At 41.3% G+C, this 19,115-nt stretch overlaps 1 protein-coding gene across 1 annotated transcript in view; it reads right to left on the bottom strand.

The window, feature by feature from the left end:
* Nucleotides 1-19,115, bottom strand: part of col14a1b (collagen, type XIV, alpha 1b) — a 223,001-nt gene that overhangs the window by 95,027 nt on the left and 108,859 nt on the right. The window contains 3 exon segments of the mRNA XM_030741811.1: nucleotides 653-802; nucleotides 1,788-1,910; nucleotides 13,357-13,486. Coding sequence (XP_030597671.1) covers nucleotides 653-802; nucleotides 1,788-1,910; nucleotides 13,357-13,486 — 403 coding nt within the window.

The raw sequence follows: 19,115 nt of genomic DNA, 5'->3' as shown, positions 1-19,115 counted from the left end.
AGCAAGTGTAGATTAAACATTTGTTTGGGGCAATGTAATAAAGCTGGTAAATTGAATTGCTGTTGCAGGTAAAACATTTACATGTACAAGTCTGCAAGAGTAGTTTTATTAGATACAGGTAAAATTCAATTTGAAATAAGTAAAAGCTGACGCTTTGTTTTGCAGAACAATTGAGTTTTTACAGGATATAGTCATGTAAAAATTGCAGGCATGCTCCATTACAGGGAAAAAGCTCAGCTCTATCTGGAGTATGTTAAGAACAAAATGTGTATCAATGTTATCAGTTCATGAATATATATCCTTCTCAATGACTGAAACATTTGTTTTAAAAAAATACATTTGAAAGGTTCTGATGTATGACAGCTGAGGCAGTGTGCATTGCCTTAAGCTATAAGGTGTATGTTTATTCATTCATTATGCTTTTTCTGGGTTCAGATGAAACATACCTAATGAGCTTAGCTGGAGGCTATACAAGGCCTGTGCTACAACGCTCTCTAATATTATTTGATATTCTTCAGGCTTTCTTAGTTGTGCTGTTACTTTAAAAACTCAAAAAGACACTCTTACAGAGCACATTTGTATTAAATTCAGCGTGAGTCATCTTCAGATCAAAGCTGTCACATTAAAATTAAGAAATGAATGATGTACTTACAGGTTTTGGCCCTCCCTGTTAGAGCTTCGCTGGATCCAGTCGTGTATGAAGCGATGACCTTTACGCTGTATTCTGTACCACTCAGCAGGTTGACGATCAGCATGGTGTTCACATCCTCCCCCACGAAGGTCTCCAGAGCTTGTCCAGGGGCTACAGAGACGAGTGGGATAATTCAGGAGACTCGTCAAGGATGAGAAAACGGCCAGTGAAGCGGAAGGAGAACAGAGGAGCAACCTCAGAGGTGATCATTAGCTAAAGAAAATCAGCCTTTCTATGAAACACAAGCACGCATCTCATGAGCTGACACATGAAGCCAGCGTAAAAGTGCCAAAAACTGCAGTTTCTCTAATGTCCACTTGAGGTGGTGAGTCAATCCTGATAGACTCCCATTTTTCAATTTCACAGCAGAATAAACATGCTTACAGCCTGCTATAAAAATGGTTTTGGTCTATATATCTATTTTCTTCCTATAGAATACATGAGGGTGAAATTTTATGTAACTCACATTTTAAACTGCGCTAAGGCTTACAGTGTAGATGGCTAGGGCTGTGGCTCTTCTAAGTGAAAGCTACAGCACACGTCTGCTTGCTTCGCCTTTATTAATCTCATTCACTGAAATCAGCCTCTTGACCATATTGTGGTTTTGGAGCTTTCTGAAGGATTTTAATGCAAAAATCATTTGGCTTGCTGTGTGGTTAACTGTAATGAAGACCAGTCCCAAGAAATCTGTCCTCCAGTTTTGGTGAGTAAGACACAAACCTTTTTTTGATGCATCTTCTAAGGTAAAGCTTGGTATTTTATTATCAAGGTCTATGAGGATTGACAGTTTTAAGCGGCCAATTAAAACGTGTGGAATTTGCCATTTCAGCACTGGATTTTATTTTTTATCCTTGGCGGTTGGTTAGAATAAGAAAATTCTATGTATCAGTGCTCATTATGACAATGCCCCATCCATCAACATTTCTCTTTTAGTTTTTAATCCACATAATTATGATACTGACAAAATTCCCAGATTAAGGTATGCAAAGTTTCTTAAAAATTTATGGACCTGACATGATTTTTAAACTGCAATATTTGAAATCTGTATAGAAAAAAAGGTACGCGGAAATAATTTGTGTGCATATGTTTAAATTACCAGTTAGAGGCTGGTAGATGACCCTGTACCCCATTGTGGGTGAAGGTGGAACATCCCAGCTGATCTTGAAGCGGTTGTACCATTCCTCTGAGACTCGTAAGTTCCTAGGAGCTGAAAGAGGAACTGAGAAGGGGAGAAAGAAAGACAGATTATACGTCTGCTAATAAAGTGTTAATAAAGAGTAATAATCAATCAATCCATCCATCCATCCATCCATCCATCCATCCATCCATCCATCCATCCTCTTCTGCTTTTCCTGGGCCAGGTTGCAGGTACAGAAGCCTAAAGAGAGAAGCCCAGGCCTCCCTCTCCTCAGCCACCTCCACCAGCTCATCCAGGGGGACCCCAAGGCATTCCCAGGCCAGCCGAGAGATAATCTCTCCAGCATGTCCTGGGTCTGCCCTGGTGCCTCCTCCTGGTAGGACATGCCTGGAACACCTCACCCAAGAGGCGCCCAGGAAGCATCCTATTCAGATGCCAGAACCAACTCAACTGTTTCCTTTCAATATTGAGGATACCACCCTTTAAAGGAATCTCGGTTCTGCCACTTGTATTCATGATCTTATTCTTCCAGTCACTACCCAGAGCTCATAACAATAGGTGAGGGTAGGGACATAGATTGTCTGGTAAATCAACAGCTTCACTTTTACAAAAAGCAAATGCCATTTCAGCGAATGCCATTTCAGAATGCTGCTGTGAGGCTTCTGACAAAGTATTCCAAGTATTTTCATGTCACACCTTTACTGATCCAGGTGCACTAGCTTCAGAGTCCAGTTTAAGATTCTGGTCCTTACTTATAGAGCTCTTCATGGACAAGCACCAACTTACATCGATGAACTTTTACATCCACACATCCCCACCAGGTCTCTGAGATCATGTGATCAGGGCCTGCTGGCCATACATCATACAAGGCTGGAAACTAAAGAAGACAGAGCTTTTGCTACAGTAGCTCCCCAACTCTGGAACTGAAAAGCTGTGGATTTGGTGGTGTCTTTTAAAAAAACAGCTTAAAACCCATCTTTTTAGACTTGCATTTGGTTAGGTTTTTTTTTTCTCTTTTGTTCTACTGTTATGAATCACTTTGTTATTTGCATCTTGAGAGGAGCTATATAAATAAAATTTTACTTTACTTACTTATGCTCAGTTCCCTCTTCACCATGACAGACGGGTGCAGCATCCACATCATTGCAGATGCAGCCACAATCCGTCTGTCAATCTCCTGCTCTCTTCTCCCGTCACTCGTGAACAAGACCCCTGAGCCAGAGTGGGCACTCCACACTTTTCCAGCTGAGGACCATGGCCTCAGACTTAAAGGTGCTAATTCTCATACCAGCTGCTTCACACTCGGATGTAAACCATTCCACTGAGAGCTGGAGGCCACCACCTGGTGAAGGCCACCAACAGGATCACATCATCTGCAAAGAGCAGAGATGAGATTCTGAGGCCACCATGGCGGAAGCCTTCCGCCACAGGATACCCTGAGGGACACAGTCGAATGCCTTCTTTAAGTCCACAAAACACATGTAGCTTGGATGGGCAAACTCCCACACACACGCAAATATCCTTGTAAGGATGAAGAGCTGGTCTAGCGCTCCGTGACCACATTGTTCCTCTGGAATCTGAGGTTCAACTAACAGACAGACCCTTCTTTCCCTGGCATAGACCTTACCGGGGAAGCTGAGGAGTGTGATACCCCTCCGGTCTCCCTTCTTAAAGATGGGGACCGCCACCCAAGTCTGCCAATCCAGTGGCTCCATCCCAGATCTCGACGCGATGTTGCAGAGGTGTGTCAACCAAGACAGCCCTAAAACATCCAGAGCCTTCAGGAACTCAGGGTGAATCTCATCCACCCGAGGGGCCCTGCCACCAAGCAGTTGTTTAACCACCTCAGTGACCTCACCCCCAGTGATAGGTGAGTTATCCTCCTCATCCTTAGAATCTGCTTCTGCTACAGAAGGTGTGCCAGTGGGATTAAGGAGTAATAATAATAATATGATAATAATAGTCAGTCGTTTTGTCGTTTTGACTGTTGGGTTTTCTCTGTATTATTGTAGGGTCTTTACCCACAATACAAAGCGCCTTGAGGCGACAGTTTGTTGTGATTTGGCGCTATATAAATAAAATTGAATTGAATTGAATTAATAATATACCCTGTGATCTATATAGGCAAATATTTGGGCATACTGTTTTTATGCAGTGTCTGGAGTCAAAACAGGAAGGAAAAGATGAAAGAGACAGAGGCAGACATAGATCATGAAGCATACAGAACAGTTTACAGAAAAATCTTTAACAAAAAAAGAAAAGAGAACAAAATAAGAAGGGGGAGGGAGAAGAGACAAAGTGAGAGAACTGAACTGTATACCAAAAACCCAAATCCACACTTTAAATCAAATATAAATCCCACAGACCCAAAACTATTAAAAGTATTTCTCAGTTTTGGAATGAGCTTTAATAATGAAAAATATCTTAACACAAAGAGAGGAAAGTACAGAGAGAAAGTGCAAGGACAGATACTGAGTTGGCAAAAAAAAAAAAAAAAAAAAAAAAAAAGATAATGAAGAGTCAAAAAAGCCTAAAAGTTTGATAACACTTAAAATTAAATTTCAACTGTGGGCACAGCAGAAAAGTAAAGTCTCCCCACTGTTACTGAGTGTACAGTTGAATTAATCTGTCAGAGTGATATTAAAACCAGAGGACTTATCACTTGCATGACAGCTGGGACAGCGCTTTTGAAATGGCTGAATGGTAGTTATATGGTATCTTAAAATAAAGTGGTTTCTTGGAGGAATGTGTGCATCCCAAGCCATCTGTACATTCATATACATTTATAACCTCAGTTCAGTCCCTTCTGCTCTCCCAGAACCATGATAGATTCAAGATCACTATGGTTAATGGGAAACCGTGAGACTTTTCAGGTCCAAATCCCAGAGTGAATCTGCTGGCTGTTGAGTTGCACATTTAAAATGCTAAAACCCTCACATCATTCTCTTCGTGTTCCATCATTCCTCCCTGAGCTGCAGCCTTCTCACCATTACTGCAACTGAAACCTCCAAATTATGCGGGCTCTTCTGCCTGATTTTCCCTCTTCACCTTCCCCGGTCGTTCACCATTAAAAAGCTAATCATGCTCCCTGCAAAAAGCCATACTCCCCCCACACCCTTAGTATTTGCTGCATCCTCATATGTTCAAATCCCTCTGTTATACCCGCCTCTTCGGTTGTATTATCTATCTTCACTGTGCACCCTTCCTGGTCCTGAGAAAATTACCATCATCCTCTGAACTCCCTCTGCATTTCCTCCCACTACGTCTTCGCCCTTCAGGCCTAAGGGTAATGAGAATCTGGAGATTTAATGAAACTTTCTGAGTAAAGAAGATTTTTTGGGAGCTGAGCAGCATTTTTTTTTTTTTTTTAGGAACTAGGGTACTAATTCTACTTGCACACTCTGTTCTTGTTCCTCGAATGTATTCAGTGCATCTATCATCTAACAGTTGTTGAGATGACACTGAGTCCCCAAGCTGCTGCCCACTTTTTTTTAGTTCCTATGGGAAATTAAAGAATTTTTACACAGCAGAGGTTTTAGGTCTTCTGAGACAACAGCCAACAATTTAATTGAGTTCTCCTTAGAAAAGGAGGAAAATGATCTATAAACTCAAATCTGAAAAAGTTGGGATGCTGTGTAAAATGTGAGTAATACATTTTTTCACAGCATCATTGTAAAGAAAATACAATGAGTTCCAAATCTCATAATCCCGTATTCTGTTCACAATAGAACAGAGAAAACAATGAAAAAAATGTTTGAACTACCTCATTTTGAATTTGATGGCAGCAACATGTCACAGAAAAAGTTGGGACAGGGACACAAAATCTCAAAAAGTAAGTAATAATAAAAGGAAATAGCTGAATATTTTGCAACTAATTAGGTTAACTGGCAACAGGTCCGTGACATGATTGGGTATAAAAAGAGCATCTTAGAAAGGCAGAGTTTCTGAGGAGCAAACATCGACAGATGTTTAACAACCTACAAAAAACTGCATTTACAAATTGTGGAACAGATTCAGAGTAAAGTTCTTCCATGAAAAATTGTGAAGACTTTGAGTAGCTCATCATCTATGATACAAAATATTATCAAAAGATTCCTGAAATCTTGACAAATATCTGTGTGCAAAGGACAAGGTCAAAAAACAATATGCTTGTGATCTCGGGCTGTCAGGTGGCACTGCATTAAAAACAGGCCTGATTCTGTCATGGAAATCACTGCATGAGATCAGTAACACTTCCAGAAGTCAGTGTCTGTGAACACAGTTCAGTTTGCCATCCACAAATGCAGGTTAAAACTGCATCTTGCAAAGAAAAAGCCATACATGAACATAATCCAGAAACACAGCCGTCTTCTCAGAGCCAAAGTGGAAAACTATTCTGTGGTCCATGAATCGAAATTTGAAATTCTCTTTAGAGAGTATGGATGCTGTGTCCTCTGGACTAAAGAGGAGAAAGACAATTTGGCTGACGTACAGTGTATAACAAAAGTGAGTACACCCCTCCCATTTCTGCAGATATTTAAGTATATCTTTTCATGGGACAACACTGACAAAAATGACACTTTGACACAATGAAAAGTAGTCTGTGTGCAGCTTATATAACAGTCTTCATTTAGAGCAACAATTCGTCTTTTAAGATCCTCAGAGAGTGAAATGACAGTGATTTTCTATCCTGTAGGGGTGATTTCTAATAAACTCAAACATCTGAGTGAATTCTTTATACCTAAAAGTGTCTCACCAAATAAAATGAATTTTATGGACTCAAATCTACAAACTTTAATTATACAGCTCTATGATTTCTATCGTCAAATCTTTCTTACATTCTCCTCACAGATTCAAAGCTGCTTCTCCTCTATGAAAATCAAAATCACCCAAATTAAATCGTCCTTCTGTCTCTTAAAATCGTTCCTTATTCATTTTCCTTCCGAGTTCCGCTTCCGGCGCCGCGCGAGCAGGCAGCCAGTTTCAGCAGCTCCGCACTCATTTCGTGTTTTTTCTCATTTTGTTTAGTATTAGATGTGTTTTTGTGTTTCTGTATCTTCTGCTCTTTTTCCCCATGATGGAGCAGACTTTTTTCTGGAAAACTTTGTTTTTGATTTTTACCCTTTTTATGGTGTTTATGTTTGGAGACTGCGAGAGTGGCCACACTCCTATTGTTTACTCTCGGGACCAGCTGTTCTCCATCGGGTGCTCCGCTGTGCCTACTCCTGCTGAACGACTCGATATTCCCCGCGAACTGAGAAGGAAGAGACGCGGGAGACGTGCGGGCATAGGTCGTCGTTGCCAGAGGAGAAGGTACAGGCCCGTCATCCCGTCCATCATCATGGGAAACGTGAGATCTCTTCCCAACAAAGTGGACGAGCTGGCGGCGCTAACGCGACATCAAAGGAGCTACCGGGAGAGCAGCCTCATGTGCCTGACGGAGACGTGGCTAACCGAGCTAACCCCGGACTCACACATAAACATGGACGGCTTTCATTTGATCCGTGCCGACAGAACCAAGGAGAGTGGTAAGAAGAGGGGCGGGGGTCTGGCTGTGTTTGTGAACGATAGATGGTGCAACTCCAGACATCTAACCATCAAAGAGACGCTCTGCAGTAAGGACATTGAACTGCTCGCTGTTAGCTTGAGGCCGTACTATCTTCCTCGGGAGTTTTCACATGTTATTGTGATAACTGTGTATGTGCCGCCCTCTGCTAACGCTGCTGCAGCCTGCGATGTCCTCCATGCTACTACCAGCAGACTCCAAACACAGCACCCACAGGCCCTCTTTCTGATCTCAGGGGACTTTAACCACGTCTCCCTGTCCTCCACTCTCCCCACCTTCACCCAGTATGTCACCTGCCACACCAGGAATACCAACACACTGGATCTACTGTATGCCAACATCAAGGAGGCATACAGCTCATCACCTCTGCCTCCCCTGGGGGGCTCAGATCACAACCTGGTTCATCTCCAGCCTGTGTACAAACCCTTGGTACACAGAGAACCAGTTGTGACACACACAGTGAAGAAATGGTCTGAGGAGACTGAAGAAGCTCTGAGAGACTGCTTTAGCTCCACTGTGTGGGAAGAGCTTTGTGCCCCTCATGGGGAGGACATCGACAGCATCACGGACTGCATCACTGAGTACATAAATTTCTGCGTGGAAAACACTGTGCCCACCAGGAGGGTACGGTGTTTTTCAAACAACAAACCCTGGATCAACTCCGAAATAAAGGCTCTCCTGAAGGAGAAGAAGAGAGCCTTTAGATCAGGAAATAAGGAGGAGCTGAGAGCCGTGCAGAAGGATCTGAGAAGGAAAATCAGGGATGGAAAAAACATCTACAGGAAGAAGATGGAGGACCAGCTACAGCAGAGCAACATCAGTGGGGTTTGGAGGAGTTTGAACTCAATTTCAGGCCACAAACCAAGCCCTAGGATTGTGGGAGACTTAGAGTGGGTTAACAACCTGAACCAGTTCTTTAACAGGTTTGACCAGCCACCCACCCCTCCCCCAGCCCAGTCCCCCCTGCTGTCAGCCCCACCATCTTTAATGACTGCCAACCTTTCTTCTTCTTGGGACCTCACACCTCTCAGCTCTCAGCCATCACCCACCCCCTTCACTTCTGAGGACTCCATCTCACAACCCCCACCCCCCACCTCCATCTTGTCCCTCTCAACTCATCATGTGAGGAAGGAGCTACGTAAGATCAAGGTGCGAAAGGCTGCTGGTCCAGACGGCATCAGCTCCAGGCTCCTGAGGTGCTGCGCAGATCAGCTGTGTGGCATCATGGGATACATGTTCAACCTGAGCTTGAAGCTGGGGAAAGTACCACAACTGTGGAAGACCTCCTGTGTGGTACCGGTACCAAAGACCAAACATCCAAAGGATCTTAGCAGCTACAGGCCGGTAGCCCTGACATCGCATCTAATGAAGACCCTCGAGAGGCTGGTCCTCAACCATCTACGCCTCATGGTGTCGTCTTCGTTGGACCCGCTGCAGTTCGCCTACCGGCCTGGCATCGGGGTGGATGACGCCATCATCTACCTCCTGCACCGAGCTCTGACCCACCTGGAGAAGCCTGGAAGCACTGTGAGGATCATGTTCTTTGATTTCTCCAGTGCTTTTAACACCATCCAGCCAGGACTTCTGAGAGACAAGCTGGAACTGTCAGGAGTGGACCACCACATCTCCGAGTGGATACTGGACTACCTCACTGACCGCCCACAGTATGTGAGGACACAGGGCTGTGTCTCTGACAGGCTGGTCTGCAGTACGGGGGCCCCACAGGGAACTGTGCTGGCACCGTTCCTCTTCACCCTCTACACTGCAGACTTCTCCATCAACTCCCCACGCTGCCATCTGCAGAAGTTCTCTGACGACTCTGCCATAGTTGGCCTCATCACAGGTGAGGATGACTCAGAGTACAGACAGTGGACTCAGGACTTTGTGGACTGGTGCCAGCGGAACCACCTCCTGATCAACGCCGCTAAAACCAAGGAGCTGGTGGTGGATTTCCGCAGGCGCAGACCCACCACACGGACACCGGTGAACATCCAGGGAGTGGACATTGAGATAGTGGACTCTTATAAGTACCTGGGTGTTCACCTAAACAATAAACTGGACTGGACTCATAACACTGATGCGCTCTACAGGAAGGGTCAGAGCAGACTCTACCTGCTGAGAAGGCTGAGGTCTTTTGGAGTGCAGGGGACACTCCTGAAGACCTTCTATGACTCTGTGGTGGCATCAGCCATCTTCTATGCAGCAGTATGTTGGAGCAGCAGCTTATCTACAGCTGAGAGGAAGAAGATAGACAAGCTCATCAGGAAAGCCAGCTCTGTCCTAGGATGTCCTCTCGACTCAGTGCAGGTGGTGGGAGACAGAAGGACTCTGACCAAAATAACATCACTGATGGACAAGGTCTCCCATCCCATGCATGAAACTGTTGCTGAGCTGGAGAGCTCCTTCAGTGACAGACTGCTGCATCCTAAATGCACAAAGGAGCGTTACCGTAGATCCTTCCTCCCAGCAGCTGTAAGACTTTATAATCATCACTGCTCCCAACAAAAACCACAATAACCTACACAATGTAGGATAATATATAATATACTGTAAATAGTCCGGCCTGTTAAGGTTCAACACACAGGCACATCATGTACATTGTATATAGTGTTATTATTAGTAGTATTAAGGTTAATATTGTTTGTTGATTTTATATATATTTATATTCTTTTCTTAGTGTGAATTATTATATTTTTACTTATATTTATAATAACTGCGGCTGCTGTTACACCCAAATTTCCCCTCTGTGGGACAATAAAGGCTGTTTCTTCTTCTTCTTCTTCTTCTTCTTCTTCCTTGTCACAATATATGCCACACTGAGGCTACGAAAATCAATTATCTTCTAATTCTCTGTCTTAAACCTCTTTGCGTTCAAGTTGTTACTGACTTTTCTATCACATTATCTTTGGTTTCTCCACCACCACCCTCTCTTATTACCCCAATGTGTCTTTCACTGATCACCCCATCCTTCAGTGGATCAAACGCTCAGCTTAATCTGCCTCTTCTGTCACATTATCTATCTTCAGCTTGAGGCTGAAAACCCAATCATCCTCCCTGCATTCCCTGTCATGCATCCCTCCACATTCACTCCATCTCTCATAGGTTCAAATCCCAAGATTACACAGGGTCCATTTGTCACATCATCTATCTTCACTTTAAAAAAATGCAATCATCCCCCTCTCTCTCTGCATTCCCCATCATTCTTCCCTGGGCGATCATCTCATCCCTCAGTAGCTAACAGGATCCATTCATCATCAGCAGGTGTCGGGGGCTTGCCACTTAAAAAATGGAGACCGTCGTTAGCGTCTGCTAATGTGTGTAATGTGTTGCACGGGGGATACATGATGGGACAGAGTGGAAAGATGAATGCCTTAAATTTAGAGTTTCCTCCACACTAAAAATCGAGTGTTTGTTCTGTAATTCACTTGGCAGTAGAGAAAATCATTAGCCTCCGCTGGTGCACTCACAGCAGCGCTCTGTCATATTTAACAAAAGAGGAAAAAAAAAAGCTTCCCGCATATTTCTGTCTTCAGCTCCACAGGAAAGGAAATGGAGTGGATGCTATCTCTTTTTGCTCACCTGAAACTGTCTCAGGTGTAATGAGCTGCTGAGATCTACAGGTTGGTTTAGGTAGAAAGTATGCAAACCTGTGGTTTCTATTTTTTACAGTTGTATTTAAATACTCATTAATGGAGATATTGCTATAAATATTAATAAAAAGCTGATTATTTGCAATAAAGCATCAGCTTCAATATTCCAATCCAATAATATAAAATAATGGATAACTAACTTTTATCTAAGATACATTGACAAGGACATTACTATTTTTACATTGTTTATTCAGCCAATCAACATATCTTGTCCAGGAATTTAAACTTTAAAATATAAATCAATCTTTTTTTTTTTTCCATTGGGCCTTTTTTTCCACTCACCCTCTGGCAACAGTTTCTTGAGCAAACAAGACATCCTAAACAAGATGAGCGTTAAACACTTCTCTTAAATTGTTGTGTTTGTTTCACAGTAATGAGACTTTAAGAAAGTGACAGCCAATGTGGGCAGAAATGCCTCTTTCATCCTCATGTCACCCACAACAGATTCTCCCTCTTAGCAGGTAAAAAGATGCACAAACATGCCTGATGTGTGTAGATGCACACAGCACCTCATTATAGGCTGATTACAAAACCTTTCCAAATCACTGATGTTCTATCTTTTTTCCCCTCGTGTTGGCATTCCAGCAGCTTTTTAAGTGCATACAAAAGTATTGCTTTATTTCGGCCCATCTCCTGCTCTCCTCTGCTAGTCCTCTCTAGCACCTCCTGTCTCAAAGAACTGGCCTCACCTACTCAGGAGTCTTTTTTTTATGCTGGTTATTTCCCAGAATGCTTTTAGCTTTTTGGTTTACATTATGTTGAATTAATCCTTTGTTTAAGAAGCTTGTGGTTGATTTTAGCATCAACACATTACCTATTTCGAGTTATTCTTAATGAATTATATAGTAGATAGTATTGGGCCCTTTGTTGCAAGAAATTCTGTTACACTTTTCTGTTACACTTGCTATTTTAATAGCTATGGTACTTTAAGATAAAAGTCAATGCAACCTTTTTGTTCTCTTGAATGGTCACTGACCTGTTTATTTTTTATTGTCCAGCCACTGTTAAAATATCAGTGCTGGCCCACAGTAAGAAAAAACACAGCATGCCAATGAATATATTATGTGAGGAGTAAATAGCATTAAAGGGGGAAATGATGAGGTAAGAAGTATTTTGAAAACATTTCAAAATACATTTCAGACCTTTCTTCATGCCGTTCTTGCCTTTGTTCCTTTTTTCACTTCCATCCTGCTTTCTGTCTGTCCTGTCATTTTACCCTCATGACAGGATTTTCCCAGCACAATTCCAATAATACTTTAGTCTGTCTACAGCAGCACAAATCTACTGGAGATCAGAGCAAAAAGATGTCAGAGTGCATCAGAGGGTCAGAAGTATGGCACTCTGATCCACAGCAGCTTCTCAGCTCTACTTTTAAATCCCAGCCGGGGTTATTTGTCCAACTATAACAAACTACTCCTGCAGTCAGCTGGGAGGAGACCATCATGTTTTTCCTCTAGATGTTTCTTTTTTTTCTATACTATTTTGGACATTAGAAGCAGAAAAATCTGAGCCACACTGACTTACAATTAATTATATGTAGAAAAAGGTTTGATACAATCAGACATGATAATAACTGAATGAATAAGGGAGCAAAAACAATAAAAACTTGAACAGATTTTGTTATTTTGTTATTAAGTCTGACCACTGGCTGCTGTCTTGCATCTTTGAGAATTAGCAAACATCAATTTCTGTGTTAAACTAACTCGAGGAAAACAAGGAGAGTTGGTTCTCCATCTATGACCCAGAGACCAAACAGGAAAGTTCGGTTTCCAGGCCGGGCATCAGATCATGAGTGCCACTGCTGCTTGTTAGTTTGGGTTGTGTGCTGTGAATTTGTTCTCCAGGGTCCGACTGTCACACATGTGAGTGGTCAGAACAGGACTTCCGGAAAAGGATGCTTAACAACAACCACGAAACCTGAAAAGAGCGCAGAGGTGCACGAGGAAATGGCCTTGAAGGACCAAATCTGAATTAGGTTTGGCTTTTGATTTTGATGACCAGAGCTGCATAAGTTAAAAATTTGTATTTTCACCTTGTATATGTATCATTTACTGAATCAAAACTGTCTTTGTCTTTATTGTTTTAGAGTTGGTTTTTTTTCCCCTTTGGCCTAATTTGTATGTTTTCACCGTGAAGGTGAAATCCAGCAGGTCGATTCCACAGTCTGTGACTGACAGCAGATTAGGTGCTGTGGAGTGGAATTTTAGCTGAACTCTGAGGTCCTGATCACACTTTAATGATTAAACATGATACACGAAACAACTTAAAAAGAAGGAAGGGTAAAAAATGAATAAAACAAAAAGCAAACAAAGTCAACATCAACATGACTTACGCGTTCGTCCCATTTCGGCAACTGTCGGTCCGTCTCCCTCAGGGTAAACAGGAGTGATGGAGACTTTGTACTGTGTATCTGACAGCAGAGGCTGCAGAATGAGACTGTTCTGACCAGTGGGCACTGTCCTCTGTAAGCACAAAAATATAAGAGTTTGAAAGACAACCAAAGGTGTTGATGTCTTCCTTTTGGTCTTAAGTATTTAGACATTTCCCCATCTTCAGCCTCACTGCACTGATGCTGTATTTCACTTCCCAAAGTTCACCTGTCAGTCAAACATGTGAACTGGACTTTGTTTATTTAATCTCCTGAAGCGCAAGAGAATAAGAAACTTTTTCCACAGCTTGTGGTTAAAATTTTCCTGTTTTGCTTTGTAATATTAAACTTGTGTTGATCTACGCATTTTTGTAGCTGGTTCTCATTTATGTTACACCACATATGCTCCCTGTTAGATCAAATAATGTCTCAACTGTTTTTGCTGAGGCTCCCGTCCAAATGCTTATTTTCATATCTTTTTTTTTCTTCATACTCCTTTCGTTGAACTCCTGCAGCTATGTGGTATCCAATATGTTGGGTCCCTCTGAGCCATCAGCCTCAGAGGGCTGGATTCAAAAATGAGCTAACAAAGAGAATTAAGATTTGTAAAGCACCAAGTACCAAAAAAATGGTATTAGCCTTTTAATAGAGGTGAACAAGAGAGAGTCGCTGCAGTGGACTCTGAGGTTTCAAGTGCTGCAGAGGTTAATTGTGTCCAGGTGTCCTCTTCACCTGCGCACAAACCGAGCTCCACAGTGAAGACAATCTAATCTAGTTTTTTACCCTGTGGGCATCTTTTCCTCTCTCTGTCTTCATCTCTGCTTCTCTCTGTTTATTTCTCCACCTTTGTTTGTCTTTCCACATCTGTTGTTCATAAATTATACTTATCTGGTGACTTTTATATTATTTATTTTTGTTTTCTTCCTTTGAATTAGAAACCCAGTGGAGCTCGCTCGCTTAATTTTTAGTCTGTACAACCTCTGGCTCATTTCCTCACGCTCATCTCAAAATATCACCCTGTTTTTCACTCTTTCTTTTATTAAACTGTATGGCACCTATCTATATTATGTATGATGACAGTAATTTTGCACAAAATCCAATTGGGGCACAATTTATAGAAAAACTAAAAAGGATGATACTGTGTGGTTGTGGCAATGAAAGAAAATCTTGACAAATAAAGTGGCTTTTCACAATCTTTTTTTTTTTTATAATAGTCAGAGCAACAGAACAGCTACTTCAGTGAAAGCTGTAGAGCTAAATCTCTGCTGTTGCCAAATAACCTCTCAGTATACAGTACATATTATTTCAGCCAAGCCTTATGATACAGTAAAGAGAGATTCCTCTGTCATTTGATCAGCTTAAAGCATGCTTTTAATGTTTTATGCAGACCTATAAAGAAAAATGTTTAGAAGTATTTTACATATGACTGAACACAGAGCTCATTTTGCTCCAGGTAAGCAATGCTATTGTTATATTGTGCGTAGGAGAAATCTTTAAAGGTTAAGCTCTTTTCAGATTCCTGAGACTCGCTCCACCACCGTCTTTCTGTCTGCCCGTCTATTTCCATCTGTCTGTCTGTCTGCTGGGCCAGTTTGCATTCTGAGCATGTACAGTCTAGCTTGACTCCATCCGCAAATCTTCCACTTTCTAAAAAAATAAATAAATAAAAAAAATCTTATACATGTCAGTCAGACCAACACTGTGGGCCTTGACAAATCAATTTTAGCCCAGTCTGATGAAAAAGGCAGCAAGTCTCTAAACTGTCACAGTGTCACACAGTCAGAATAAACCAACTGCAGCTGCACTCCTTTTCTTACTCCAACCTCTTTGTAAATGCAAACGTGGTCTCATAAAGTATTGATGCGATCCATAAACACAATCTTGTTTTGACAGAGGCTCCATGCAGGTCTAGAATATTAAGTTTGAGCTACCTTTGCTGGAACGACAAGGTTTGAAGGGAAACTGCAGGGCAGACAGTCAATTACACAGCCGACAGGAGTCAGTTTAAGGTAGACAAGTGCTAAACTGTAAAGCCATGTTCCCCAAAAATAGTCAAACCAGAAAGGAAAAGCGTGTTGGCCCTGCGACAGGCTGTCGACCTGTACAGGAGATATCCTGCCTCTCGCCCTATGAAGGCATAAAGACAAATATTTTGGTCAGTATTGAAATTACAGAACAATTATTTGTTGACTGTAGACAAAATATACATTGATTTAACATTTTCCTCTAAAACATATCTTTTTAACAGTGGATTATAGTGCAGCTGAATATAAATATATAAATGTGAACTGAGCTAAACACACCACAGCCAGTCGAGGAGTGAAAAAAGGGGGTGCATTGTGTCACTACCAAACAATGTGGCACAACTAATGAATAATGTTTAATTCTCAGTAACCTTGTTTTAATAATTTTTGGAAGTCAACGCAACAATGAAAAACCAAATAACTGCCCAGTGGGGAGGCTTTCCTTATGTTGTCAATCAAGCGGCAATCTCCAGGCTGAAAATGAAGCAGAGAAGGAGCTATCAAGTAGCCACTGGAGGAACACTCCTCATACACTCCTATGTTAAAATGCCCAACTTTACAGCAATGGTTGACATCACTGAGGTTATGTTCATCTTTAAAATAGTCTTTGATCTGAACTTCAAGCTCAAGTGAAGTCACAAGGAGCCTTCACCACAGGTTCTCTGCTGATAGCTCCTGAAGACATGAAACTGGAGACTGTGTGAGACCAAATGTGGAAATGAGTGAAAGGCATTGGTCAAAAGACCAATGAACAGCAGAAAGAGACCAGTCTTAACAAAAAAAATAAATAAAATAAAAAACTTGAAGTTCATCAGAGGACATAAATGAGCAGTTAGTGCACAGCTGGAAAAGGAGAACATTTCTACTGAATGCCAAAGTCCACATTTAAAAAGAAATGGTGTTTGATTTCTCCCTCATGAAACCACACTCATGGTGTTTAAATCTAAACAGCTCCCATTAGCTAAAACTTGCAATTGAGACATGAATCAAAGATCAAAAAAAAAAAAAAAAAAGAAAACATTATGATATGGCTTAAAGGTTCAGTGCAAAACACTGCATTTATTATTTTCTAATGGCTAAGATTATCACACAAAGACAATTCAAATTCATTAAGAAAAATCACATCAGTCTTCTTGTTTTTTTATGTCTTTTTATGTTTTATATAAAGTGATGATAACTCAAAGATAAGAGCTGGCTTTTTAGCACACAGTGTAAAGATTAAGAAAATGAAAACATGATCCCTAAAACCTTTCAGCCCCCTGTGGCTAAGTTTTTACCTGCTGGACCAAATAACCAAAACCCTACACAGAGTGGAATTGCTCTTGATGCCCGGCAGCTTTGGTTTATTGCACGCTGAATGAAGCGGTACAGGGAAATAATGGAGCTTCAATGAGTTCAGCATCACAGCTGTCTGTGGACAGATGGCTTCAGAGTTCAGTCACCCTACGGCTATGGTGTAGACACCATCATATGGTACAGCAGTGACAGAACTATCTGAATGGACTGAACCATTAACTTTTAAATTTATAAGCTTGTAGAGACCTTTGCATTAATTCTCACTACAGATCCAAAGAGAGGGAAGGAATCCGACCAAGTTATAACCTTATAAAGTTGTTCTGGGTAACACAAAAAACAGCTTATTTGATGCATCCAGCACACCAGCGTTATCAGCTAAGGCTAGCAAGCTTGGTGTTAAGATGCATTCGTAAAATGCGTGGGTGCACCACAAAAACACTGATAACAACTAAGTAACAGACCAATAAAACACTAGAATTTCACTCACTAAAAATGAAGCACAAATTTCTTGAATGGTCTGTGCCTCACAGCAGGTCACATAGCATTTGTCAGAGAATGTGATTTTAAATGCTTCAAAAAGGTACCAACAGCACCAACTCAGTGAAGTCACGGTGCAGCAGTCACTGATTGGCTACAGTTCCCCATGTCAGGAAATTTGGCATTTTGAAATGGGAGTCATTGGGGACTGACTGACTTGTGGTGCCAGTCTGAAGAGGAATTGCAGTTTTTAGTACTTCTGCAGTGGCTTCATGTTTCTGCCCAGGAGGTTGGCACTTGGTAATAACAATGGAAATCCTTACTCTGCAGCTATATCCATCAGTCGCAGAAGAGTGACAGTCAGCACAGCATAAGACAAACACTTGATGATTAAAATGTTGACAAGCAAGATTAGATGATTTGTTCTTAGTCAGTCCTTTCCTCTGTCATTTACAAACCAGAATACTGTAAATCTACACATCTTGGGTAAATTTTCCATCCACAGTATTTAAAAACTAAAAAGGCCAAAATGGCGATTACACACACAAACTTGTTGATGATTATTTAATCCTGTTATGGTATTTATATATGATTCTTTTTTCTAGCTGGAAGGTTCAAAAGTTGCTAAAAAAAAAAAAAAGCCAAGGAAAGTCTTTAACAGCATAATTCTCTTTTTTTCTGCATGTATCTGTGATGCAGAACTGTCTGTTTGAAAGGCACTTTGCATAAAATTGTGACTAAAATCCACAATTTAATTAGCCTCATATTTGTTCTAACATGCAGTTGATCATTACTTTAAGACTAGATTCCATCAGTGAAGATGAAGTGGGATAATAACACATTTCAAAAACATGTAAGTGAGACATGTCTCGTTTGTTCTGCCTTGCAGCCAAGAACCACATTGTGAAACTTTGAACAGAACAGGTGAGGAAGCCTGCAATTGCCCCCCAACCACCACCACAGCAGATAGACATCTAAATAGTAGCTATTGAGCACAGCACTTGATGATTCATAACCTGACTGGATTGCCAAACAGAGGCCACAGCTGTTCGCGCTTTGATAAGAGATCTCATTTAACAAGTTGCTGGTGTGAGCAGCTGGTGGCTCTTTATTGTCAGGATGAAAAGGCTGAGGCAGGACCTGTGTCCAGAGTCAGCCTCAGGTGTGGTGACAGCACAACCAACACACAAAAAGACACACCAGTGAACACAAAAGTCTCAAAAAATGGGACAGTTTTTGAGCTATTTGACACTTGTTAACCTGGCAAAACACAACAGAACACAGAAAAGCACATTTGAAGTCATACTGTACATTTATTAATACCAAAGAGGCATTTATCACAAACTAATATTTAATTAATTAATTAAACTTCATATCAGACAGTGAGCAGAGACAAAACCATATAAGCTGTATTTAATAGTATGTGTGTATTTTCCTTTCTTAACTTCTGTAATTGATTTAGGAATGTGTGAGGCAATCCTGGATTTTAAAGAAAGGGAATCTGGGAGTTTATCTGGAACTATGATTCTCTGTCTTTTATTGTGAAAACTAATTCCATTGTAAGCGTGTCTACCTTCTAACAGGAGCTTTCTTGTCAAAAATGTTTACGTCACTGAAATGCAGATGAAGCTTCTTTTATTAGAAATTAGAGATTTGAGAGGAACTTATTATCAGTTGCCGAGCAGACTCCATAAAGATTCACCTTGATTACTGTTTGACTGCAGCTATCTTTCAAAGTGGATTCCCCCACCCAGATTAGTCTGTTGTGTAGTAGGTTGAGGGGTTAAGGACTAAGTCATGAGCAATCAGATGGATTTCTGGCATATCTTAAATATTTGTCTGAAAACCTTGAGGAGTTCCACATTCAGGTTTCCTCTTGTTGGTAAACAGTAGTCTTACAGTTTTACTGCACCGTCCAGTTCCTGC

Source organism: Archocentrus centrarchus, chromosome 11, assembly GCF_007364275.1.
Source record: "Archocentrus centrarchus isolate MPI-CPG fArcCen1 chromosome 11, fArcCen1, whole genome shotgun sequence".
NCBI classification, from domain to species: domain Eukaryota; kingdom Metazoa; phylum Chordata; class Actinopteri; order Cichliformes; family Cichlidae; genus Archocentrus; species Archocentrus centrarchus.
Note: the sequence above shows the minus strand (reverse complement) of the source record. Positions and strands in the feature narration are given on the sequence as shown.